Below are 21,374 nucleotides of genomic sequence, written 5' to 3' on the forward strand. Positions count from 1 at the left end.
TGGAGAAAAATGGAATTTTGGTGTGGGAATGGTGTTATTTCTATTTCTAACCTCTGCTTGCTTCATACTGGGCAAGACACCATCCTGGCTCTGTTTCTTTAAGAAAATGGGACTACGCTTCTTTCCAGCCAGCTGCAGGCTGATTTTTCCTTGTTGATTTTGAGTGGCGTTGGCTGCGCTGTATAGGGACAGGGGCTGGGGGGCTGATCCAGTGTTGCAGTGGAGGCACAGAAGCCCAAGGCTTGCTCGTTGGTAAGAAATCACCAGTTTATTGAATGAAAAACCCACCATCCACTCAGTCCTTTGCACCCCACCCCTCTCTCTGGCCTGAGAGAGAGCAGCCCAGGCGATGTTCTGGACAGCAGGGCTGAGCTAGGGTAAGGCCTGCAGAAGTTTTGGGGAGGGCCGGAGAATGAGAACAACACCTCCCCAAATGAAGTTCTGTGCGAAAACCTCTGGGAGGGATGGGAGGGCAAGTGTAAAAGCTCCGGGAGTGCTGTGGGCGGGCAGCCCTCTGTACGCAGCTCCTCCCCCGGGGCCACGGAGGGCCGGACCTGGGTGTGCGGTAGGGCGGGACTGAGGACGGCGTCTGCTGGAGGGAGGCTGGGGCCCAGGCATGAGAAGGACAGACCAGACCAGGAAAGGGAGACAAAGGGACAAAATGGAGGGAACAGGGAGATAGAGGGTTACAGACAATTCATGGGTGGGGGTCTGCCTCCCTCTCTCCAGGTTTCGGGGAGAGGCAGAAGGATGGGAGGCAGAGTAGGAGTCATCAAAGAGGGGAGCCACAAGGATGGGGACTGGTGTCCAGGCGAGGCACATGGAGCTACCGAGATGGGCCATGCAGAGAACCAAAGAAACGCTCAAGGATGCGTGCAACATCTCCAGGGGCCTGGGGTGGTGAGGGAGTCGTGCAGGGGAGGCAAGGAGGCCCTGCATCCCAGAAATACCCGGTACGGTATGGCCACAGAAACACTGTCCTGGGGTGAGGAGGGCTGGGGCTGCTCTGTGACCGGGAAAGGGGGAGTCCTATGGGCTCTCACCCCCCGGCGGGAGAGCCTGCAGCAGTGGTGAGTGGGCCACAGTTCAGGGGGGCAGGTGAGTCTGGCAGCTGGGTTTTAAAAAATGAGATCCTGATGTGGAGGGGAGGGCTGGGCTCGACTCTCAGCTGTGGGCCAGGATCCCAGGTCCTATTTCCAGGAAGGAAACTGGTATCACATGGAGGGAGGGGCTGGAAGGTAGATGAAGGAGGGCCGGGCAGACTCAATTCCAGGGACAGGCGCCAGGAGGCAAAATCAACATGCCTTGGGCCTGGAGCAGGAAGGTGAGGAAGAAATGGAGGAAGAGAGGGGCCTGAGCACAGGGGAGGGGAGCAGTGTCCCCAGTGGCAGTGTCCTTCAGGACTGGGCAAGGGAGACGCAGGCCCCAGGGCCAGGAAGGGAGGACGCGAGGCCCAGGCCTGCTGGCCTACCCCTGCCTGCAGGCGGTGAGGCTGGTGGCAGTGCCAGGAGAGAGTAGCCACGAGACAGTGCCCTCAGGTGGCCTTGGTGCCGCTGAAAAGTCCCACTGGAAAGTGCTTGACATGGGTTGGCCACTGGGCAGCCAGCTGGAAGAACTTGATGTCACTCCACTCAACTCCATCAATGGACACTGGGGGTGACAAGGTAAGGAGGGTGTGACCAGGGCTGCTAAGGGGTTCCCCTTGGGAGGCCATCACCTCCTCCCAGAGTCCCCATCACCCCTCTTGCATCTGCCCACCTCTCAGCATGGTCTGCTGCTGCTTGGCAGAGCAGATGAGGCGGCTGATGCCTTCGATGACCTGGCTCTTGGAATCCACCTCCTTTTCTCGAGGTTTCTTGCTCAGGAAGATTGTGGGAACTGGAACGCAAGCAGGACCTGCCTGTCACAGCTCCTGGAAAAGCAGCCGTCCCACTCCTCCCTTGTCCCTGCCTTGGCCATCTTCCCGGGGAAGGGGAGGTGATCTGCGAGAAGCCATCCCTTCCTTCCCTGCACTCCTCAGGCCAGCTCCTGCCCTACTCCTGCACTGGTCTCCTGGCTTTGACCAATATCCCACCTGTCCCTTGGTCTCCCTGGGTGTTGAGATCTTCGGCTGTATAATGAGGGCCTCGGGCCAGATGGTCTCTGAGGTCCCTCCTAGCTTGGGTGCTCAGGTGCACTACCGCGCACACTCACGCTGTGGCCGCAGAAAGGCTCAGCAGCATATGTACAGCTCTGTCCCTCTGCCTGGTGCCAGCGGCACACTCCCTGGCCTACTCCCCACCTGGGAAGAGGCAGGAATGGAGACCCTGCTGAGCTGACTGGCCACCCCAGGTGAGTCTCTGGGGTACAGGTCTGTTTTCAGCTGCTGGCCTTGCAGAGCCCCCTGCCTGTCCCTCCAAGGTAGATCTATGGAGCGGAGGCATGAACAGAGAGCCCCAGCTGCCTTGGGAGCACCCAGAGGAGGAGGGGTGGGTCCCACAGTTAAAGCCCCCTTCCTGACAGCTGGGTGAGTGGGTGAGCAAGGGCCCTCAAGTCACCCTGGCCAGATCTGTGGATTTACAATGGGAGCTGACAGCAGCAAGCACTGCCCCAGCCCTGGCCAGGCTTGGGGGGAACTCCTGCCTCACTCCCCAGAGCACAGGGCCCAGGGCCACCCTCAACTCTACCTCTGGTGCCTTTGGCCACCCCTCTTATCTGGAATGGTATGTATTTCCCTTAATTCTTATAAAGAACCATGACCTTTTGCTCATGAAGGCTTGAGTGTGTATGCTGTGCTCCATGGGGCCAGTGACCAGGGAGATGTCCTCTTTTGTCACACGGCCCATCCCTGAGGGTGGTGGCCAGGAAGGCTCCCTTCCTTATGGCAGCACCAGCGGCCTCAGCCCTAAGGTGCTGAAGTTCAGCAGGTAGGGACCAGTGAGACTCACTGGGGACCTCGATTTCCTTCATGACAGCAGGAATAGCCTTGTATCACAAGGTGAGGCAGGACCCCTGCAGGGCCCCAGGCTGGACTGTGCGGTGCATGCGCTGCTGTGCCCTTTCCTAGGTCTCCCAGTCTCTCCCAGACTCAGAGAAGAGGTGGAGTGGCTTGGTGGCCCTCACTGTCTCTGGCCTCGGATATCACTTACCTTTCTTGTTCTTCTCTTTGGTGACCACAGTCATAGCCATGGTGCCAGAAAGCTGGCCCTCCCCACCATGGGGCAGGCGGGAAACCTGTACTGAGCGGAAGACACTCTTGAGGGTGTTCTTGGAGCTGGCATCCCTCTTGTCACCTTCTCTCCTCCGCTCTGCAGGGTGGCCCAGCCAGTAGTCCACCTGGAGGCCAATCACATCCCCATAGGGGCTGTTGGGGCTCCTGGAGGGGACAGGAACAGAGCAGGCTCTGCCCCAGCTGCCCACCACACGGACAGAGAGGGCTGAGAGGGGCCTGCCAGGCTCTGGGAGGGAGAGGAGGAGGTGGCTGGCTCTGTGGCTCCGGTTTCACAGAGTTGGTCTGCGTGGCAGTGAGGAGTCAGGTTGATGTGAGGACAAAGCCAGGAGATATTCAAGTCCCGAGTCACTTTGACAAAAACCAAATAAAAACTCATGGTGGTGGGGCATAAAGGAGGCAGAAAAGAAGGAAGCTTTACAAAGGAAGAACGCGCGTGCACACATGCACACGCATACACACCCGTGCACACCTGTGCACACACCCAGCAAATCGAGCTTGGGCAAAAACCAGCCAGGGCTGGAGAGATTCAATGGGGCAGAGGTGGCAGGCAGCGTGGCGGGCGGCGCGGGGCTTGCTGACGGATGCCGACCTGCCTTTCTCTTGTTTATGGCACCTCTGGTTCAGGGATAATTTTAGCTCCAAGGAGAGAAAGAGCTGATGCTTTCTTGAAAGGAGCTGCCAGACACAATAGGTACATAGGCTACAAAAGTCATCTGCTATTTCTTTCTGTCTGGTTGCAGCCTTCCACTAGAAACCAGCTTCAGTGGGGCAGGAAAGGAGGCTGAGGCAGGCTGGGGCCCAGAGCCCCCAGGAAGCCTGAACTGTGGGTCACCGGGGCATAACCTGGCTGTGTGGGACTCCTCCTCTCCTGCGACTTCTTTCTCCAGTCAGTGTAAGATCTTGAAGTGTGATGACCAGGGAAAGAGAGGGCAAGGGAGAGCTGGCCTCTGAGAACACACTCTTTTGGGGGATCATGAGGATCCTTGGTGGCTCTGGAAAAGCCACTGGCCAGTCCTACCCTTTCGGCTGCTACAAAGGCCCTCATCAGAGGGACAGGAGGCGGCACGGCAGAGGAAGCAATGCAGGGCAGAAGGAGGAGCAGGGTGCCCTGATGTTACGAGCCAGGCCCCACTCGTTCCTCCCCTGAGAACCTGTTTCCTGGGCTCCCCTGCGGGAGACCCCCTGCCCCTCCCTGTCAGCTGCTTAACCCAGAGGCCTCCCTGGCCACCGGATCTACTCTAGGTACCTCAGATCCTAAAGATATCCCCCACTAACTTTTCACAGCACTTACTGCAGCCCACACAGCTTGAATTCGCTGCTTTGGCACCGCTGGGGACCAGGAGCCTGGGCACCAGGACCAGGGACTGCCATTCCATTTGCAGCTCCAGCTCCAGGGCCTCATGCGGCCACCACGCTGACGGACAGACAGACGAATGCGGGAGAGAAGGCCACACCTTCCTCACACTGGGCCCTGACACATTCTATGTAAGCCTCACAACAAGACTGAGATATGGCTATTTCACCCCAACTGTCAGAATCAGAAATGAAGCTTAGTAAGCTGTCTGAGTGACAAAGGTTCTTTGCAGGACCAAACTTCATCAGGCTCCTGAACCTCTGCTCCTACCTGTGCACTTCCGTGTAAAATCTCATTTTAACAAGAACCCTCACCCCTACCCCATATCTGATCACCCTTGATTCCCAGATTCTTCACCCCCAGCCCCCCAGGAGATTTCTGACCCCCAGCCCGTTCATCAAGGATCCTGTTGGGTCAGTTTAGCCAGATACCCCTGCCCCCTGATGTCTCCTCTTAGTAATTTCCATCCTGGCCCCTACCTTCTCCTTGGCTATAAATCCCCATGATAGCCCCACTTTGAATAAAGCCCCCCTCTTACTGTGCTTTAACCCATGTCCCTGAATAATTTGTTCTTTAACCCTAGCTAATACAGTAGACATACACAGAACAACTCAAACTGAGCCTGGGTTAGACTCCCTTACCCACACTTTTTCACCATGCTGGGCAGTGTCACAAGACACACACAGCACTTTATAGCCACAAAGGGCCTCTCTGCCCTCTCTCGTTCAGCCATATAACGTGTGAGATAGGGCAGAAAGAACCCTCCACTTCACAGAGCTGTTCCATGACATGCCTACTTAGTGACCTACGTCTCAGAATTCTAACTCCGTGTCCTCACCGCCATAGTACTTTCTAAGCCCCCCCCCCCCGTGTGCTGTCCTGTTCTATGCTGCTGCAGACAGCGGGAAAGTCAAGGCCCCCAGGCCCTGATGGAGGGACAGGTACAGGCAAGGGCCTTACCCCACAATGGCGAGGGCACTGCTCATGGACGGGGACGAGGGTGGCGTGGCTGTGGCATCTCGGCTCAAGCCCGAGCTGGAGGGTGGTGATGTGGAGGGCACAGTAAGGCTGACCACAGGTGAGTCGTCCCCATCACCTGCTGGGGACAAACACAGCTAGAGGAAGCCACCCTGACGTGCAGGGGGCAAGGAGTCAAGGTGTCCCTGTCTCAGCTGCGACCTGCTCTTCTCTGGGCCTTAGATGCCTCCTCACCACCCCTGCCACGGCTTTACCTGGGGAGTGGGAGGGCCCACCATCTTTCTGCTCAAACTCTGACTTAAGCTGAGGATACCCAAAGGCATCACCCTCTGGTCTGCTGGGCCAGAAAGGAGGCCAGGAGGGCACCACCCTCACTACAGAAGCCAAGGGGCCCCAGGCTCACCTGTCATTGAAGGGGAGTCTTCAACCAGACCCACCTTCACCACCTGGGAGAAAAGAGATACTGCATTAGATCCTTTCACTAAGCTGGACACGTTTTGATCCAGCTGGAAGCAGATGGTTGGAAATAATAGCTGTTACTACACATTATTTGGTCAGAGGCTTTTAAGATCTTTGCAAATCCAGAGCAGCCCTGATCTTTAAGAGATGTGAAAAAGCTAGTCCAAATAATGAGGTGGGGGCACATGAGACTGTGCAGCCCTTCTCCGGGGATAAGGCCAAAGCCACCTTGAAGGCAGGAACCATTTCCGTATCCCGATCTCATTTCTCCCAAGACCACATGGTAGGAGGCCACCTTTTCATGTCAGAGAGGAAGAGGGAGGGGGAGCTGCTGCGAGAAGGCCTGGGAACACGGGATGTCACAGTGAGGGTGGCTCTGCACGCCTGCCTGCGGCACCAAGCCAAGACAACACACTGACGTGCCAACACCAGCTCCCTCCTTTCCAGACTTCCTGGAATCAGGAGGAATACGGATGAGGGGTGGGTGGTGGGTACCCACCCCAAGGCAGGAGGGTTAATTTCAGCTTCCTAAAGAATTTTAGATACCTCATAGAGAATCCTGGGGACAGAGGGGGCCCTCCAGTGGCCAGCAAAGGGCACAGCTAGAAACAGACTATTTAAATGTCACGGCTGCGGCTGGCAGGGGCAGGTAAAGTCCTGTGAACCAGCAGGCCTGGGACCTAGCCCCCAGCAGAGATGCAGCAGAGCTGGGAGGTTGTCAAACCTGGATCCTAGGGACTGATGTGGAGTGGAGATCAAATGCAGGTGGTCCCGTCGAGGCTGCTCAGAGCACAGTGCTGCCATTCACTGAAGTCTGTACAAATTCTTAATGCAGCCTTATTTTAGTTCCCGGAAAAGAACATATCAACACTCTGAGCTTTCTGTATAGGACTCCCTTTGCTCCCCTGGCATTGCAGGAGGCTTCCAGCTCCTTTGTTTGAATTAAAAATTTTGTGTGTCTCTTTCTTGGCTGTGAAGCCAGAACGGGCAGTGACCCATAGCTCCTTGAAGATCCCACAGCTCCATGAAGATGTGAGTCAGACCATCAGCTCAGGCTATGGACCAAGGTCTGGAGCCTCCAAAGTGGCTTTGGGAGCAGCCCTGAGAGCTAACAGGGATTGACTGGACTGGCCGGATGGGGGGCTTGTAAGGCCTGAGGAGGGGCAAGAGAATTTCCCCAGGCTCAGGCATCTCCCAAGATACCTCAAGACACGCACAATCTGGGGTGAGTAGAGAATAGGGACAGTTGGAGCTGGGCTCCTCATGTGTACATGTCCCTTCCCCCACAGAAGCTAGCAGGGATCCTCAAGGAGACTATAGGAAAAGATACAAGCTCGTCTGGAAGGGAAATCTGTTCCTCTCATATATGAAAATCTGAGCTTTCAGCTAGGCCTCTGTAGTGGGCTTTGGCCCCAGCAAGGCATCAGCTTTGTCCCCTCTGGGATCCCTCTCTCGGTTGGTGGCCTCGGCCCTGTGGCCCAGCTACTGCCGAATGAACAAAGGCCAGTACTACCGATGTTGGAGACATTCAAGGTGTTTCCCCTTTGTTTTCAAAATCAACTCATCTAGAGACTGAGGTGAGGGGCACAGCCTCTTCTTCTCAGTGTTCTATCTGACCCTGAAGACAGAAATAACCTATTTCTCAGACTTCTCTTTATAACACCATCTTATCATTATTTCTGAGGCAGCCTTCTTTTCCCTGGCGCCATAGAAGCTATGCTTCAGAAAACACTCCCTAGGTTCAGGTCTGTGGTAACAAACATAAGATACCAGTGATGACCTGGGATGGCCCACGGTTCGGGAAAGGAGGACACTGAAAGAACAGCTCAGTATGCGTCCCAGCCCAGGGTTTCCCCACCTTGGCAATATAGACATTAGGGGCCTGATCATCCTCTGTCATAGGGGCTGCAGGAAGTTTAGCAGCATCCCTGGTCCCTACCCACTAGATGCCAGTAACACCCCCACTCCCAGCTGGGACAACCAAAAATGTCTGCAGACATTGCCAGATGTCCCCTGGGGGCAAAACTGTCTCTAGATGAGACCCCCTGTTTAGATGAGTCTTTTATTTTGTGTGTGCGTTGGGGGAGGCCAGGGGGCCAGGAGGTCCTCGGGAGGTGCAGAGGAGAGGGGAGGCAATACTCACGCCAATGAAAGGGATAAACTTCTGATACGAGTCTTCATCAGGGCTGTTGGGAGAGACAGGGAAGTTTTACAGTTACTGGGTGAGATGGCATGGAGAACTGGGGACCTAAGTTTTTCACATTTTATTGTGGCTTCTAGGGAGTCCAAACACTACATGACATCTTGTCATCACGTCTCAGGATGGCATGGGGAGCCACAAAAGGGAGGCAAAAGACCCAATTCTGCACACTACACCTCTGCCCCCACCTCTGAACTTCAGTCCTTGGATGGGTTTCTCTGTAATGAGGGGACCCATGTGGGGAAGCCCAGGGTAAAGAAGAGAGGGACTGGATGGGAGGCAGTCAAAACTCTGTTTCTCTCTCTCCTATTCTCTTGGGTTTCTAAGAAGGGAAATAGAGCAGGGAGAAGGAAAATGTGAAAAAGCAGAGAAAATTCAAGATTTATCTGGGCCACCCACCTGTTTTTAAGATATCCCCCAAAGTCAAACTTACAACTTATGCCTGCAGGTCAACATGGCTTCAGCTACAGGAAGCTGGTGTGTCACGCCCGCTCCACTGACATACTGCATCACCCGCCCCACCACGTCCAGTTGCTCTGCAGAAAAGCCAAGAGATAAGTGCCGGTTTATGTCAGCAGGTAAATCTGAAAACCCTGTTAGAGAGAGTCTCCTTCCTCAGACCCATCAGAAGACCCTAGGAGTTGAGGTAGAGAAAGGGCTCTAAAGGGCCTTTGGTCGTGAGTTCCAGGAGTTACGAACCCATGGCCGTCCTCTCCCTTCCAATCTCCTTTTGCAGGTCCTCAAAGCCCTCCTTTTCCAGGCATATCATGCTGCAGCCTTGGGCTTTGCTTTTTCCAGTCTCGTAACTTACAGGAACTCCTGCACATCCACCAATCTCAGCCTAGCACGTCCTGCAGGCCTCTCAGCTTTGCAAGCTTGCGCTAATGCCTGCCACCTTTACTCTGCGCCCCAGAGGAGCCGTGCTGGGGTGGTGCTGCTCCTTAGCGGTAGACCACTAACTGTTCTCTGCCGCTATTTGATCTCTATAACTAGAAATGTCCTCCTCACCACATCCTCATGGCTCTCCTTATTTTCAGATGTATAGGAGCAGCAAATAGCAGAGCCTGAAGCCATCCAGAGTGGAGGGGCTGCACATGACGGCCTCCTCTTAGTGAATACTTAACTGAGAACAGTGACTGCGAGTGTTAGAACCATGCGGAGGAAAAGAAGCACGCTCCCCTGGCTCCCCTTCAGCCAAGCCGGGCTCTCCCTGAACAGGGGGCACTCTGCCTCAATCCCAAGGGGCCATTACCTGACACTGGGGGCTCCGAGCGACTGAACAGATCTCTCCAGCCAGAATCAAGGAAGATACTGCTGTATCTACTGTCGACTGAGCCCAAGTATTTGGCCACAGGGTGAGAACCTGTAGATGGAAACCAGAAGTGAACTGGTTAGGACACAGAATGACAGCCTGGCCTTTGGTCTCCCAGACTGTCCCTTCAGGAGTGGGATCTGCCACATTTTTACCAAGGGGAACGATGAGGAAGCGCATGTAGCTGAGCCAGTCAGAGGTCTTACTGGCCAGTGACTTGACAAAGAACCGGAGGATGGAGCTCAGGTAGCTCTGGCCTCCCACTGCCGCCACCTTCACCGGCCGTGGCATGGAGGAGTTGCAGTTGCAGCTGGGGAGGAAGGGGAGGGTCACAACACATTCAGGAGGTGCACCAGCATCCTACTAGCAGGGATGCCCCCAGCTCTGATTTGACTTGATCTCAACCCAAAGGGGAAACACAAACCAGTAAACAAAATAATAGAGAGGTAAAAAGCTACAGTGCTTTTGCACTTAGAAGGGAAATCCAGTTTCAGAGAGGGCAGCTAATTGTCTAGAATTAGCTGAGGCTAATGGGAGACAGAACTGGGCAGTGCCACTGGGGGCCCATGGTGGGTGTGAGCTCAGATGCCCAGAAGGCCTGCAGTTCTCCTTCCCTCAGGCAGGGACTCTGGGTCCCCTGGGAGGTCCTGGGATAGAAAGCCCTGGCTCTGGATGCCAAGCAACACGGCACTATTAGAGGAAAGGGAGGAAAAGATATTTGTAAAACTCTGGGTCCTCTTTCCCTGGCCGCCTTCATCATGGGTTTAAGAAAAGGTTGAGGCAGGTCAAGGTATGCCAGGAGTTCAGGAAGGGAGGCAGGGAGGGCAAGAAGGTGACATTTCACATCCTGACCTCTGGGGTCAGCAGGAACATCAGAGCATCATGGATGCATGCAAGGATCACAGGTTCTTGGTCTGACAAGGCCAGGAAGTCATGTCACTGCTTGGAAGTCAGGGTAGGAGGATCAAGTCAGAGGCAGCCCCAAAGGGCAGGAGATAAGCCAAGCCCTTACTAGCGCTGGATACGGGTGAGCAGGGCAGACAGCACGGCTTGGACCTCCACAGCGGAACAGGTGCACACGACAGGCTTCCGCTGATCCTGGAGCAGCTCTGCCACGTACTGGGGGTAGGGGGGGGTGGGGGGACAGGGACACAGGTGAGACCATGCAGCAGGGACGCTGCACACCCACAGGTGCCAAGAGGGCAGGCAAGGCCCCGACCAACTGCAGGGTCCTGTCCTCTGTCCTTTAGACCAAAGCTGGGCAAAGGTCAGGCTTCTGGCTGCCAGTGAGAAGGTGGGGCAGACCCCACTTGGATGAATGAACTGGGCAATGTGGGAAGGTTTAGGAATCTTTAGATATTAACATAACTCTGTAGCTTATGTTCCAGGTGGCAGTCCAGGTGGTGCAGACCCTGGGCAAAAGGGATCCTGGCACCAGGACCTAACCAGTGGACAGTGGTGAGTGGGAGCAGAGGGGGTTGCTTGGTCCCTTCTGAACTGCCTTCATGTGAATTAGGGGCAACCTCTGACATTTTATGGCACTTTATTTCTCAAGGTGCCTATATTCTGTTATGTTATCTGATACATACAATCAGGCTGGAAGGAAGGTATGCTGGTAATACTGCTGCTTTTTTTACAGATGAGGAAACTGAGGTACAAAAAGTTAGTGACTTAAGGTCCCCTATCAGCTGGAAAATGACAGAACTGGTACTAGAGCCCAGAGATCTGGGTAGGAGGAGCCTGAGATCTGGTGATCATTTTCCTATTTTCCATGCCCTACCCTCAAATCACACACCCTGGGGTGTCTCTCACTTCCGACCCCTGCGATCTTCAGTGTTTTACCTGGCCCTGCCAATCAGCGGTGTTCACAAGGATGACATTTTCTGGGAGGGCAGCATCTGACACCAGGATCTGATTCAGTTGGTCATATACCACCTTTCGCGGAATCTGCAGGGACAAAAGTGTCAGGCAGTCCCCAGGGAGCTTGAGGGTGGGGCTGGGAGATGAGGGTATTGAATCGCGGGAGCTGGGGCATTCAGAGAGAACAGACACTAGGAATTTGTGGAGGAGACCCAGTATCCACCAGCTAGATCAAAATGGAAAGAGGACAAAGAATAAGCAGAATCTTTAGAGAACAGGCTCATACACCAAAACAAAGCCACAGCAGCTGCCCCACCAGAGGGAGGGCAGGCAAAGCCAGAGCCCAGGAAGCATCCCATGGAGGGTACAGGTGTGGGGCTGGCAGGAGAGGCAACAGGAAGCACGAAGAAGAGCAGGTGATGAAATGAAATGAGGGCGTGGGGAGGACTGATGGGTGTCAGTGAGGGCTGTGCAGGGAGCCAACTGCCACAAGGAACAAAGGTATTTCAGACACAGTGATTAACAAGAGGGACAACACCTCGCCCCAGGCACTAGGCTATTTTAGTCTCTGGTTCATTTTCAGCTGTGTAAGAGCCTCAAACTCAGGAAGCACGCTGACACCAACTTTTCTGTCAGTGATATTTATCAGGGAAATGAATGGGCTTGCGTTGACTCTGGAACAGCAGTTGTGCCAGGTGTCAGTTTAGACAAGTTCCTTCCCCAAGGCTGATACCACTGGCCTTCAGAAAGGGCACACAATTCTCAAGGTCTAGTTCCTTCTGTGCTTCTACAGCAGCCCACTCTTAGGTCCTTTTAGTATTACTGATCTGCTAGCTTGAAATCACAGCAACCAGTCCACAGCTGTACTACAGGCATCAGAGCTCAGATCAATGACGTCCAATGAGATTTTAATGTTTGCTGTGCTCTAGGGCAACTGATTCACCACACAATCTCCAGACTATCATCTGATGAAGGCAGAACAAACCAGGTGTGGAATTGCCACTTGGGGCCAATGGCAGGCTGGGGCAATGCCAGCATTTCTTGCTCCCTCCCCCACTCCCTAAAAATCAGCATTGAAACCAATTCCACACTGGTATTAAGTAGCCCATATGTTAGACTTATCTGTTTAGGTCTGTCTTCAAGATTTTATGCACAGCACTTCAAAGTATTCCTCCTCCTTTCCCCACCACCTAACTGCTCAAGGAAAATGACAAAACAGAACCTGAGGTCCAAGGATGCTCAGAGGGTCCTGGCCTTGAGCAGAGACATGGTACCTGTGCGCTGTGGCCCAGCTCAGGGGATCGCTCACTGTCAGAGCTGTTGGTCCTCTCGCTCAGGGGCTTGGAGGGCTGCCGCTCCCTCAGGGGTGTGCTCCTCTTCTGCCGGGGTGTGTGCACCCCATCCACTTTGCTGCCACAGATATGGAAAGAAGGTATTAAACAGCCCCCCCCAGCCCCAGATACTGTCAGATCACTCTTCCCTTGGCCACGAGCCTATGCTAAGTATGGTCACAGCCTCCTGCTGTCTGCCTGGCCTCTGCCTTCCGCCCCATGTTTCCTGAGTACCTGGGAGAAGCAGAGCCTGGAAGATCTGTTTTGCTGGACTTCATGGGAGTTCTGACTTTCTCTGGCACAACCAGACTTGTGCTCACATCCCCAAACGTGTCCTGGTCAGTGATGTCCTGCCATGGAGGAAAGAAAGCAGTGACCCCAGGAGTCCTGATGATGAGGATGGAGTTCAGTCATTTGCTCTCTTCTCTCAGAAGCACGTGGCTCCTAGGCTCCTATCTCACCTGACGGGGAAACTTATTCCTTCATTTAACTTAGCACACCCGGTTTGCTGGCCACTGTCTCCTGTTACTCAGTCTGTCTTCTACATTTGCTGTTTGTCAATGAACAAATCTGGACTGATGCTCTAGCTTCTCTAGGTGGGGAGGAGAGAGTTTTAATCAAGAAGTGACATGACTGGAATTTCATTTTGAAGCCTCCACTGTGCAGTATGGGAGCCTGGTGGGTTGCGAGTGGAAGCCGGGTTATTCAGATTGCTGGTGAACTATAAAGTGTAAGCAACTACGGTAAGCTTCAAATTGCTTGCATCAAGCCTAATGTTTTGTCATACACCAGATCTTTAATGTAGCATTATTTACTATAGGAAATATAAGCCTAAAATAATTCTTCCTTGGACTCCATTCAATCACTAGGTCTCACGGTGAGGTTGCTACACAGCACGCCCCTAGATGGTACTGGTAAAGTTCTGTGCTCCTGCCAACCACCGTGCCCAGGCTCCAGTCCCCCTGGATGAATTCAGCACACCCCATGAGGCAGCTCTGATGGCCTCTACCAAGTCAGAATCACTCTGCTCTTCCCTGGGTCTCCAAAGAGCCTCTGCAACAGGAGTGCACAGGTTGGCTTTCCTCCTGGAGGGTGGCATCTTGATGGCAGAGACCATCAAGGTGCCAATTTAATGTTTAATTAAATTAGGCACTCCCACCATTCATTCCATTTCACAAGGTCTTGGCCTGTACTCCTGGGCAACTCTAACACCTCTTAGAGGAAGGAGCTGATCAGTAATCACTCAAGGACTCAACACTGTGGGCTTCTTAGCTGTTATGAGCAACACTGGAGGAAGGGGTGGTTTTTCAGGGAAAGATACTGGTCATAATTTCTCAGAAATAAATGAAGATGACGGTAAGAAATTAGCCAAATTAGTATTTGACCAGATCTAATTAAAGGGCAGAATGGGGACATCTCTGGTTTGAAATTTGGGGAATAACCTGGTCTCCAGGGTAAGGATTTCAGGAGAAAAAGAACACAGGACATTCACAAGTCCCTAGATTTAGGCAGTTTCCAGGGTTGTCCTGAGAGTCTCCCTACCTCTATTTCCAAAGGTACAAAAACTATTTGAAACAGCTGAAATAGGAAACTGAGCCATACTTACCAGAGTGTCTGTTTCAGTCAAGCTGTCATCTTGATTTTTAATCCAAGCAGATTTTACTTTTTCTAGAGCAGCCAATTCCATCTGCAAAAATTATAATAATTAGTCATCACCAATCCAAATAACTCATCCCTCTAACTTATTTTCTACATCTCTAAGAAGCTTAAAATACTTTCACTTTATTTGAAGACCCCATAAAATCTTTGGGATTTTCATCTTATAAAGAGTATATTTTTGTGAAAATGAAGCATCATCAGGGTCAATTACTTTTCTAATCATTAAATCAATAGCACAGTGTGATGTGGAACCCAGAAATGCTGCCTCTCACAAGATGTCACCAAGGGAAAAGAAGCTCAAAGTTTAGATGGCTTTGCTATAGGATCCATAAAGTGACTTAATTAAAGTCTCTGACTCCAGATTCAGTCAACACCCTTGCCTAGGAGGGACATATGGGCTCTCCTGTTTGTCAGAAGTTGCTAAGAAAGGAGGATCTTAGGGTCCAGGTCTTGAAGTTTAACACTAAAGACATCCATGGTAGCCAAATGTTTTTTGCTGGTAGAAATGTCTAGAAAACCCTTGAAACAAAATATACTAAGCAAAAAGATACCCAATATTAAGCCATTTAGGTGTGACTTAATTCTCCCTTTGTCCCCAACTCTTATTAGCATTTCTTGTAAATATTAAAAAATTACTCTGCAAATACAGATACATAAAGCCAGATTTTCATATTTGCTAATATTACTTTTGGCTGTGTGGGAACCAATGTCAAAGTCATAAGCAGCTGAGGGTTGTGGGTCTTAGATACAGGGAATTTACCAGCCTCAGTGAATCTGTTTGGTTCTTGTGGAGAATCAGGAAGTCGTAAAGATCAAGGATATGTCACTTGCTCCCAATTACCCCAAGTCCTTCCTTCCTCTGAGTAAATTAAATAGTATTGAGAAATATCAGGGAAGTACAATAAAGAAATTTAACCAATAATATTGTAGTATCTTGGTATGATAATGGGGTAACCACACCTATTGTGGCAAGCATCTAAGAATGTATACAATTATCGAGTCACTATGTTGTATATCTGAAAGCAACATAATATTGTCTATCAACTTTATTGCAATTAAAAAAAAGAGAAATATCAGGCTAATAAGCTCAAGAGGTCACCTGGCAAACTAAGGAACAAGGATCAGAAGAGAAAGCCCCTGTGTCACACTCAAACCATGGTTTCTCCACCTCGGCATTGCTGCCATTTTGGGCCAGATCCTTCCTTGTGCACTGCAGGGTATTCAGCAGCATTCCTGCCTCTGCCATCTAGATGCCCACAGCACCCCATTTATCCACACCCCTCCGGTGTTGACGACCAAAGATGTCTCCAGTCATTGCCAACTGTTCCTTGGGAGGCAGAAATCCTGCCTGGTTAGGAACTACTGCTCTAAGCCATCTGCAAGCCTAACCCACACACTTTAGCCAGACCTTGTGACTCCAGATCTGGAGAGGGTTTGGCTCAGAGCCACACTCACCAGGCTGTCTCCAGACTGCACAGCAAGTTCATTTACAAATTGATTTTATGAATAACCAACGTTAGGAGAGTCCAGAATCATGGCGAGGTCCAGGTCAGACTTAAGACTGAGATGATTTCACTCCATTTTGGATCTCAATATGACAAATGAATTAAACATGCTTTAAAGAGGACGAACTGGGTGATAATACAATTGTGCTGGAGGGTTTTACAGTAGTGTGTCCTATTGTCAAGCCCTATGAAGGCTACGGCATTGTTTCCATGGCAAAGCTGCAGCATCTGATCAGACCTTTAACTTGGATTGGGGTCAGAAGGCACTTGCTGGCTCTTTACTCGTACATGTTCCTGACAATCCGCTGAGAGCAGATTCCCAATTCTCTAGGTTTCTATTTCTGCTCCAATAAATACTAAGGGCTTCTCTCACCCTGGGACCCTGGAACACCAGTGGTGCAATGGCTGTTGTTTCTAATTGTGTGGACTGGCAGCAGATGCTAGCAGTCCAAAGCATTGTGCTCGTGAGGTGGTGCTGGCAGCTGCAGACTGTGTGTGTACATGTTTTTGGGGGGGTGGGGGGTGGGGGGTGAGGTAGGGTGCCCAGAGTGGGGTAATATTTTAGGCTGTCATTTGTATGAAGTACTAGTATCTAAAATCATTCTGTACAGTGCTATGAAAATAGCACCTCTTAACAGCAGGCAGTTTTGGCTGAAAGTCGGCATCTCTTGGCCGCCCTAACCAAAGCATTGTCAGGCCCTATTGTTATCAGCTTAGAGAAGCAAATTATGTTGCTACTGGGTACACAAGTCTTGGGAAAACTCAACAACTGCAATAATTTTTGTCAGCAGAAATTCTTTCTGGTTCTGGTGATAAACTGAATCCTCTGCAATTTGGGGAGTAAAAAGGATGATAAGAAAAATTAATAGGTAAAGATGGTAGGAAATCAGGGAGAGGCTAAATGTAGGCCAGCATGTGCACGCCTGCCTCCGTATGCACAATCTCAGTATTTTTTTCCAAATATGTTTAAAAGTTCTCCATGCAAAGGCATAGTTTCTCTCTGTAGTTCCCATAGTGCCTTTCATACTGAAGGATTCCAAAGTTCCACACCTACGTCAAGACATATGGGGCTCTTCAAAATAGAAATATCACAGGGAATCAGCAGAGAGAGTTTGATATTTGGCCAAGGAACCAGAATTTGAAGGGCTCACTAACAAGACATCTAGATTCTATCAATTTCAGGAGTCCGGAACTGAAACGGTTCTAAGGGATGATGAACGTCTAGAAACGGTTCTAACAGCAATGGAAGCTTACACTTACTGCATGCTCCTGTGCCATCCGTCTATCTGTCCGTCCATCTATCCATCACCATGCTAGAGGTTTTATCTGCAGTTTTTCACTGTATCTTCACACTGCTTTGTAAGGCATGTGATTTTTACAGGAACTTCATAGGTGACGAAATGAAAGCATGGAAACTGCCCCAGATCACACAGTTAGTGAGTTGAAGGAGTCGAGATTCAAACTCAAAAGTCTGGCTCCAGAGCACATGCTATCAAGCCAGGCCTACCTTGCTCCAAATAAATGTTTGCCCAAACAGGGACCCTTAGGCCATCATATTGTGAAGACTGATACTCAACTGACTTTTGACATACTGGGCTCCTATGCCAACACCTTTACCTTAGAAAGAAGGCACCTGAGGCTCACATTAAGATGGTTTTTCTCTCTGAATTTTGAAATCCATATAACTGAAACTAAAGTAGAACCTACAGACAAATTCTATCAACTCAGAAATACCTTCATTAGTATAAAATAGTTTCTCATTGATTTAATAGCAATGGTCCCTAGCATTTATTGACTTTCATCATATGTTAGTGTTTGGGGGGCATTATTCCAATTAAAAATTCAATTGCATTTTGTTACAACAGAGTCCTTGTTCTGCATTCCCAGGATGCTGTCAAACAGTCTTCCTTGGCCAGGTCCCAGGTTTCTCTCTAGAAGAGTCACTCCTTATATTTATATTTAAGATGGAATATGGCTGTTGTGGCCACTGATCTGTCCAAGTGGACAGTGATGATTCAGCAGGGCCATTCAGCAGCCCTGTGACACAGAGCAGCTACAAGCCACATCCTCAGTGTAAATAGTGAGTGAGGCCTTGAGCAGGCTCCAGATGAATGTAGCCCTGAGTGGAAAGCTGCTGAGAGTGGACGGTCTGCAAGTGGCAGGCCTGCAGTCTCTCTGGAGGGGTTCTCCATCTGGGCTACAGTTTTCCAGCCCGCATTTCCTCACTAATGTCGCCTGCTGCCACTGTTCTAGGGCCAGAGGCTTGCTGTGCTTTAACCAGAGGGGTGAGGTGGAAGGCAGCCCCATCTGGTGGCAACAGGCGGTACCGCAGCCCATGAGCTTCCACTGCCAGCTTGCAGACACCAGACAGCAACGCTTCCACAGTGCTTTTCAGGGAATGGGGCACCTCACACACTTTACTATCATTTCCTCACAACTGATACCTATTTGCATGGTGAGTTTGCATTCCTCTATTAAAGCAGCAAGAACAGGAAGACTTAACAGTTCAGTTTCTTTGATCTAAAGAAAAGATGTTGGGTTCTCAACAGCAAACCATGAACTGTACTGAAATCAAGCATGTCCTCTTGCCTTGGGTGGCACACAAGGGGAAGAACAGCCTGCCAAGGCCTAAGGCAGGCAGAGCAGCGGCCTACGCTCCTGCCTCTGACCCACTGCTGGGAGAGCCTCCCCAGGCAGGGACAGAGCACGTCCAGGGGTGACACTGGGCTCCTGAAGTGCTCCAGAACACTGCTCCCTTTTCTTCTTGCTCACCAGGCAAAATGAAAACCTGCCCACTAAATTCTAAATCCTTTCAGGGTACTGTCCCCTTCTGAATAAAGCCTATGCAAGCATCTCTGGACAGACCTTATGGGCTTCCCGCTCCTTTAAATCTGCTCTTTCCCGAGCCTGGGATGCAGAATCACTCACCAGTGGCCAATGCCATGCTTCTGGCCACCATGGGACAGGAGGTTTTGAGGCACTGTGTGTTCTGGGAGGGAAGGCTCCAAGCCACACTGGGAAACTGACCAAAAGGAACATCAGAACGGCCACAGCAGTGCCCCGAGAACTACGCTCCCAGCTAGGACTGTGATGAGGACAATCAAGGTTGAAACAACGTGAGATGACTCTTCTGATGTCACAAGACAAGCCAAGACCAGAGCGCCCAGAGTGTTAAGCCCCAACACTCCCCTGGACCTCCCCTCCCGCTCCAGCCACTGGCCTTGCTCACAGGGCTGGTGGTGTCTTTGCCGAGGCTGCCCTTGCTGTTGAGGCTGCCAATCTCCGTCTGTGAGCTGGACTGCGACATCCCTTCAAAGAAGGGCCTGTGGCAAAGAAGCACAGGCAGGGTCAGTGGCCACCAAGGCCCAGAACAGCAGCTCATGAAGAGCTGGGTAGAGCTAGTGTTCAAGAAAGATTGGGCTTCGGGGATGCCTGGTGAGGAAGGACACAGCAGAGGCCGGACAAGTAAGGACCTGGACTGAAGGACTTCAGGAGAGTCCTGTCAGGACTTTTGTCACTTAGAGGCAAAAACAATGATATTTATCCAGACAGTAGGAGGTTAAACAAGGGTGGGGAACCAAAATTCCCTGGTAGTGGAGGGGAAGTAAGAGACAGTGGGAGATTGCTATGGTCCAGGAAGGAGAGATGTGGGGAGACAACCTGATAGAGGAGGTTTGGGTCTCACTTGAGCTTCGGCTTTGGAGTGCTGAGGATGCTCTCTGTCTCCTCCATTTCAGGGCCACTGTCGCTGGGGTTGTACATCTCCAGACTATCATACAGTTCATCCAGGTCCTCTTCTACCTCCCGTATCTGCTCCCGGGATACATGCTCCAACCCGAAGCCCACCTGTGGAGAAAAAAAAATCTCTGAGTTTGGGGTAACCCCCATTAACATTATAGTAGATGTGTATCTCCTTCCTCCTGGACAGCTACCAACTGGCCTTCCTGTTCCTAGCTAGTCCCTCTTAAGGGACATGCCATAGCTTACACTCATATGGTAGTCCTGGTGTCCTTCCTGTGATCCAATCCTGAGAGCAGTGAAGTGGTGAGGCCACCTTGCCCTCCCACACTATGGAGCTGGTACCAGGAAGGAAAGCATAAGTGTCAGTCCCCTCTGCTAGGCACAGGAACCCCCTGTGCAGGCTGGTTCTACCTTCCTCTACAGCCCATAGAAGGACAATGAGAACTGTCTCGACTTTCATCTCCATCCCCTTGTCAGTCCACTGAGAACAGAAGCCTGTGAAAATGCACCAGGCCTGCCAGAGCCGAGGGAAGAATGGCTAACTGTTAGTTACTCAAGGGCCGACCACCAAGGACTCTCCCACTTCTCAGGCTAGTGCTCAGGATGCTCCCCTTGGGGCAGGAGGGAAAACTAAACAACTGAATTTATTGCTGATACCCCATGCCAGAGGCTTGATATTAACTGCTGGTTTGGTATGACCGTGCTACCCCTGACTCCAGACATCATAAAACCTTGGGTTCTTTCTCTTTCCAGGTAGCTGAAAGCCCTTCTTCAGCTACCCTACCACTTGGAGGTCCTGGAATCTGGACTCCCAGTGGCAAATCAGAGTGCACCCCAGGAAGAAGGGTGAAACTCAGGGAGTTCTACTCACCACCAGCCTCAGGAACAAGGGGTCATACCTCATCGGAAACTTTAAACCGCTTCAGGAGGGCCACGAACTTCTGTTTGATGTTAGGTTGCTGTAGGGACAAATTGTATAGTAGTCTCAAATGACACCTGCTTGTGGATGGTGATCAATTCAAGTCAACAGAGAGTGACTGAGAGTCTACTTTTGTAAACTGTGGGAGGACACAAAGATGGGGACACCCTTCTTATCCAGCAGAGAAGTCTGCATGACTAATCCCAGCTTCTGGTGCTGTGGGCATAGATGGAAGGAGAGGGTCTCATCACCCCAGGGCCCTCCACCACCCATGCCCTGCTAACTCCCCAGGGTGCATCTCTAGATTGGCCCTCTGTCTGCTCCTTCAGATCCAGGTGCTGACTGGGACTCCCACCTGTATATACACAGGCACCTCAAACCCAGCATTTCAAAAACAACTCAACACCCCCTTGCATTCCCTACCCTGGCCACTGAGGTCACCAATCCACCCAATCACCCGAGTGGGAACCTGGAGTCTCTCCCCTCTCCTTCCTCCCCACAGCCCACTTGTCTGCTAACTCCTGCCCTCTCTTTTCCATCTGTAACCACTGCTTCTGTTCGGGTCTCCTCCTCACATCTTTCTGTTATCTCGCCCTCAGTCTTCAGCTCACACCCGCACCTTCCTGCGCCCGGCCTGTTTCCAGTCTTGTTCCCTCCAGAGTCCAGTGATCATTTCAAATGCAAATCTAATCACACTGCTCCTCTAACTAGAGGAGTTGGTTGGCCTCCAGCCTAGAGAACAAGGCTGTAGTAGTGTCAGCCCTGTGTCTGTCTCAGGGCCGGTTCTGCCTCATCCCTCCCTTCAATCCCTCACACCCATATTCAAGTGGAAAGTAATTGCTTGT

The 21,374-nt window shown here is 51.5% G+C and overlaps 1 protein-coding gene across 11 annotated transcripts in view; it reads right to left on the bottom strand.

Moving 5' to 3' along the window:
* Positions 1-246: 246 nt before the first annotated feature.
* Positions 247-21,374, bottom strand: part of PACS1 (phosphofurin acidic cluster sorting protein 1) — a 186,672-nt gene continuing 165,544 nt past the window's right edge. For 3 of the 11 annotated variants that reach the window (XM_036995454.2, XM_036995461.2, XM_036995460.2), the window contains exons 8-24: positions 20,510-20,569; positions 19,555-19,715; positions 19,090-19,192; positions 14,312-14,392; positions 12,940-13,055; positions 12,649-12,784; positions 11,357-11,461; positions 10,527-10,633; positions 9,670-9,824; positions 9,455-9,589; positions 8,636-8,738; positions 8,146-8,188; positions 5,947-5,989; positions 5,526-5,664; positions 3,129-3,355; positions 1,759-1,878; positions 247-1,650 (exon numbers count right to left, since the gene is read on the bottom strand). In XM_036995454.2, coding sequence (XP_036851349.2) covers positions 1,535-1,650; positions 1,759-1,878; positions 3,129-3,355; positions 5,526-5,664; positions 5,947-5,989; positions 8,146-8,188; positions 8,636-8,738; positions 9,455-9,589; positions 9,670-9,824; positions 10,527-10,633; positions 11,357-11,461; positions 12,649-12,784; positions 12,940-13,055; positions 14,312-14,392; positions 19,090-19,192; positions 19,555-19,715; positions 20,510-20,569 — 1,950 coding nt within the window. In that variant the 3' untranslated portion in view covers positions 247-1,534. The remainder of the gene's footprint in view (positions 1,651-1,758; positions 1,879-3,128; positions 3,356-5,525; positions 5,665-5,946; positions 5,990-8,145; positions 8,189-8,635; positions 8,739-9,454; positions 9,590-9,669; positions 9,825-10,526; positions 10,634-11,356; positions 11,462-12,648; positions 12,785-12,939; positions 13,056-14,311; positions 14,393-19,089; positions 19,193-19,554; positions 19,716-20,509; positions 20,570-21,374) is intronic. The other 8 variants (XR_012123138.1, XM_036995456.2, XM_036995455.2 and 5 more) reach the window with 8 other exon arrangements.

Source organism: Manis javanica, chromosome 11, assembly GCF_040802235.1.
Source record: "Manis javanica isolate MJ-LG chromosome 11, MJ_LKY, whole genome shotgun sequence".
NCBI lineage: Eukaryota > Metazoa > Chordata > Mammalia > Pholidota > Manidae > Manis > Manis javanica.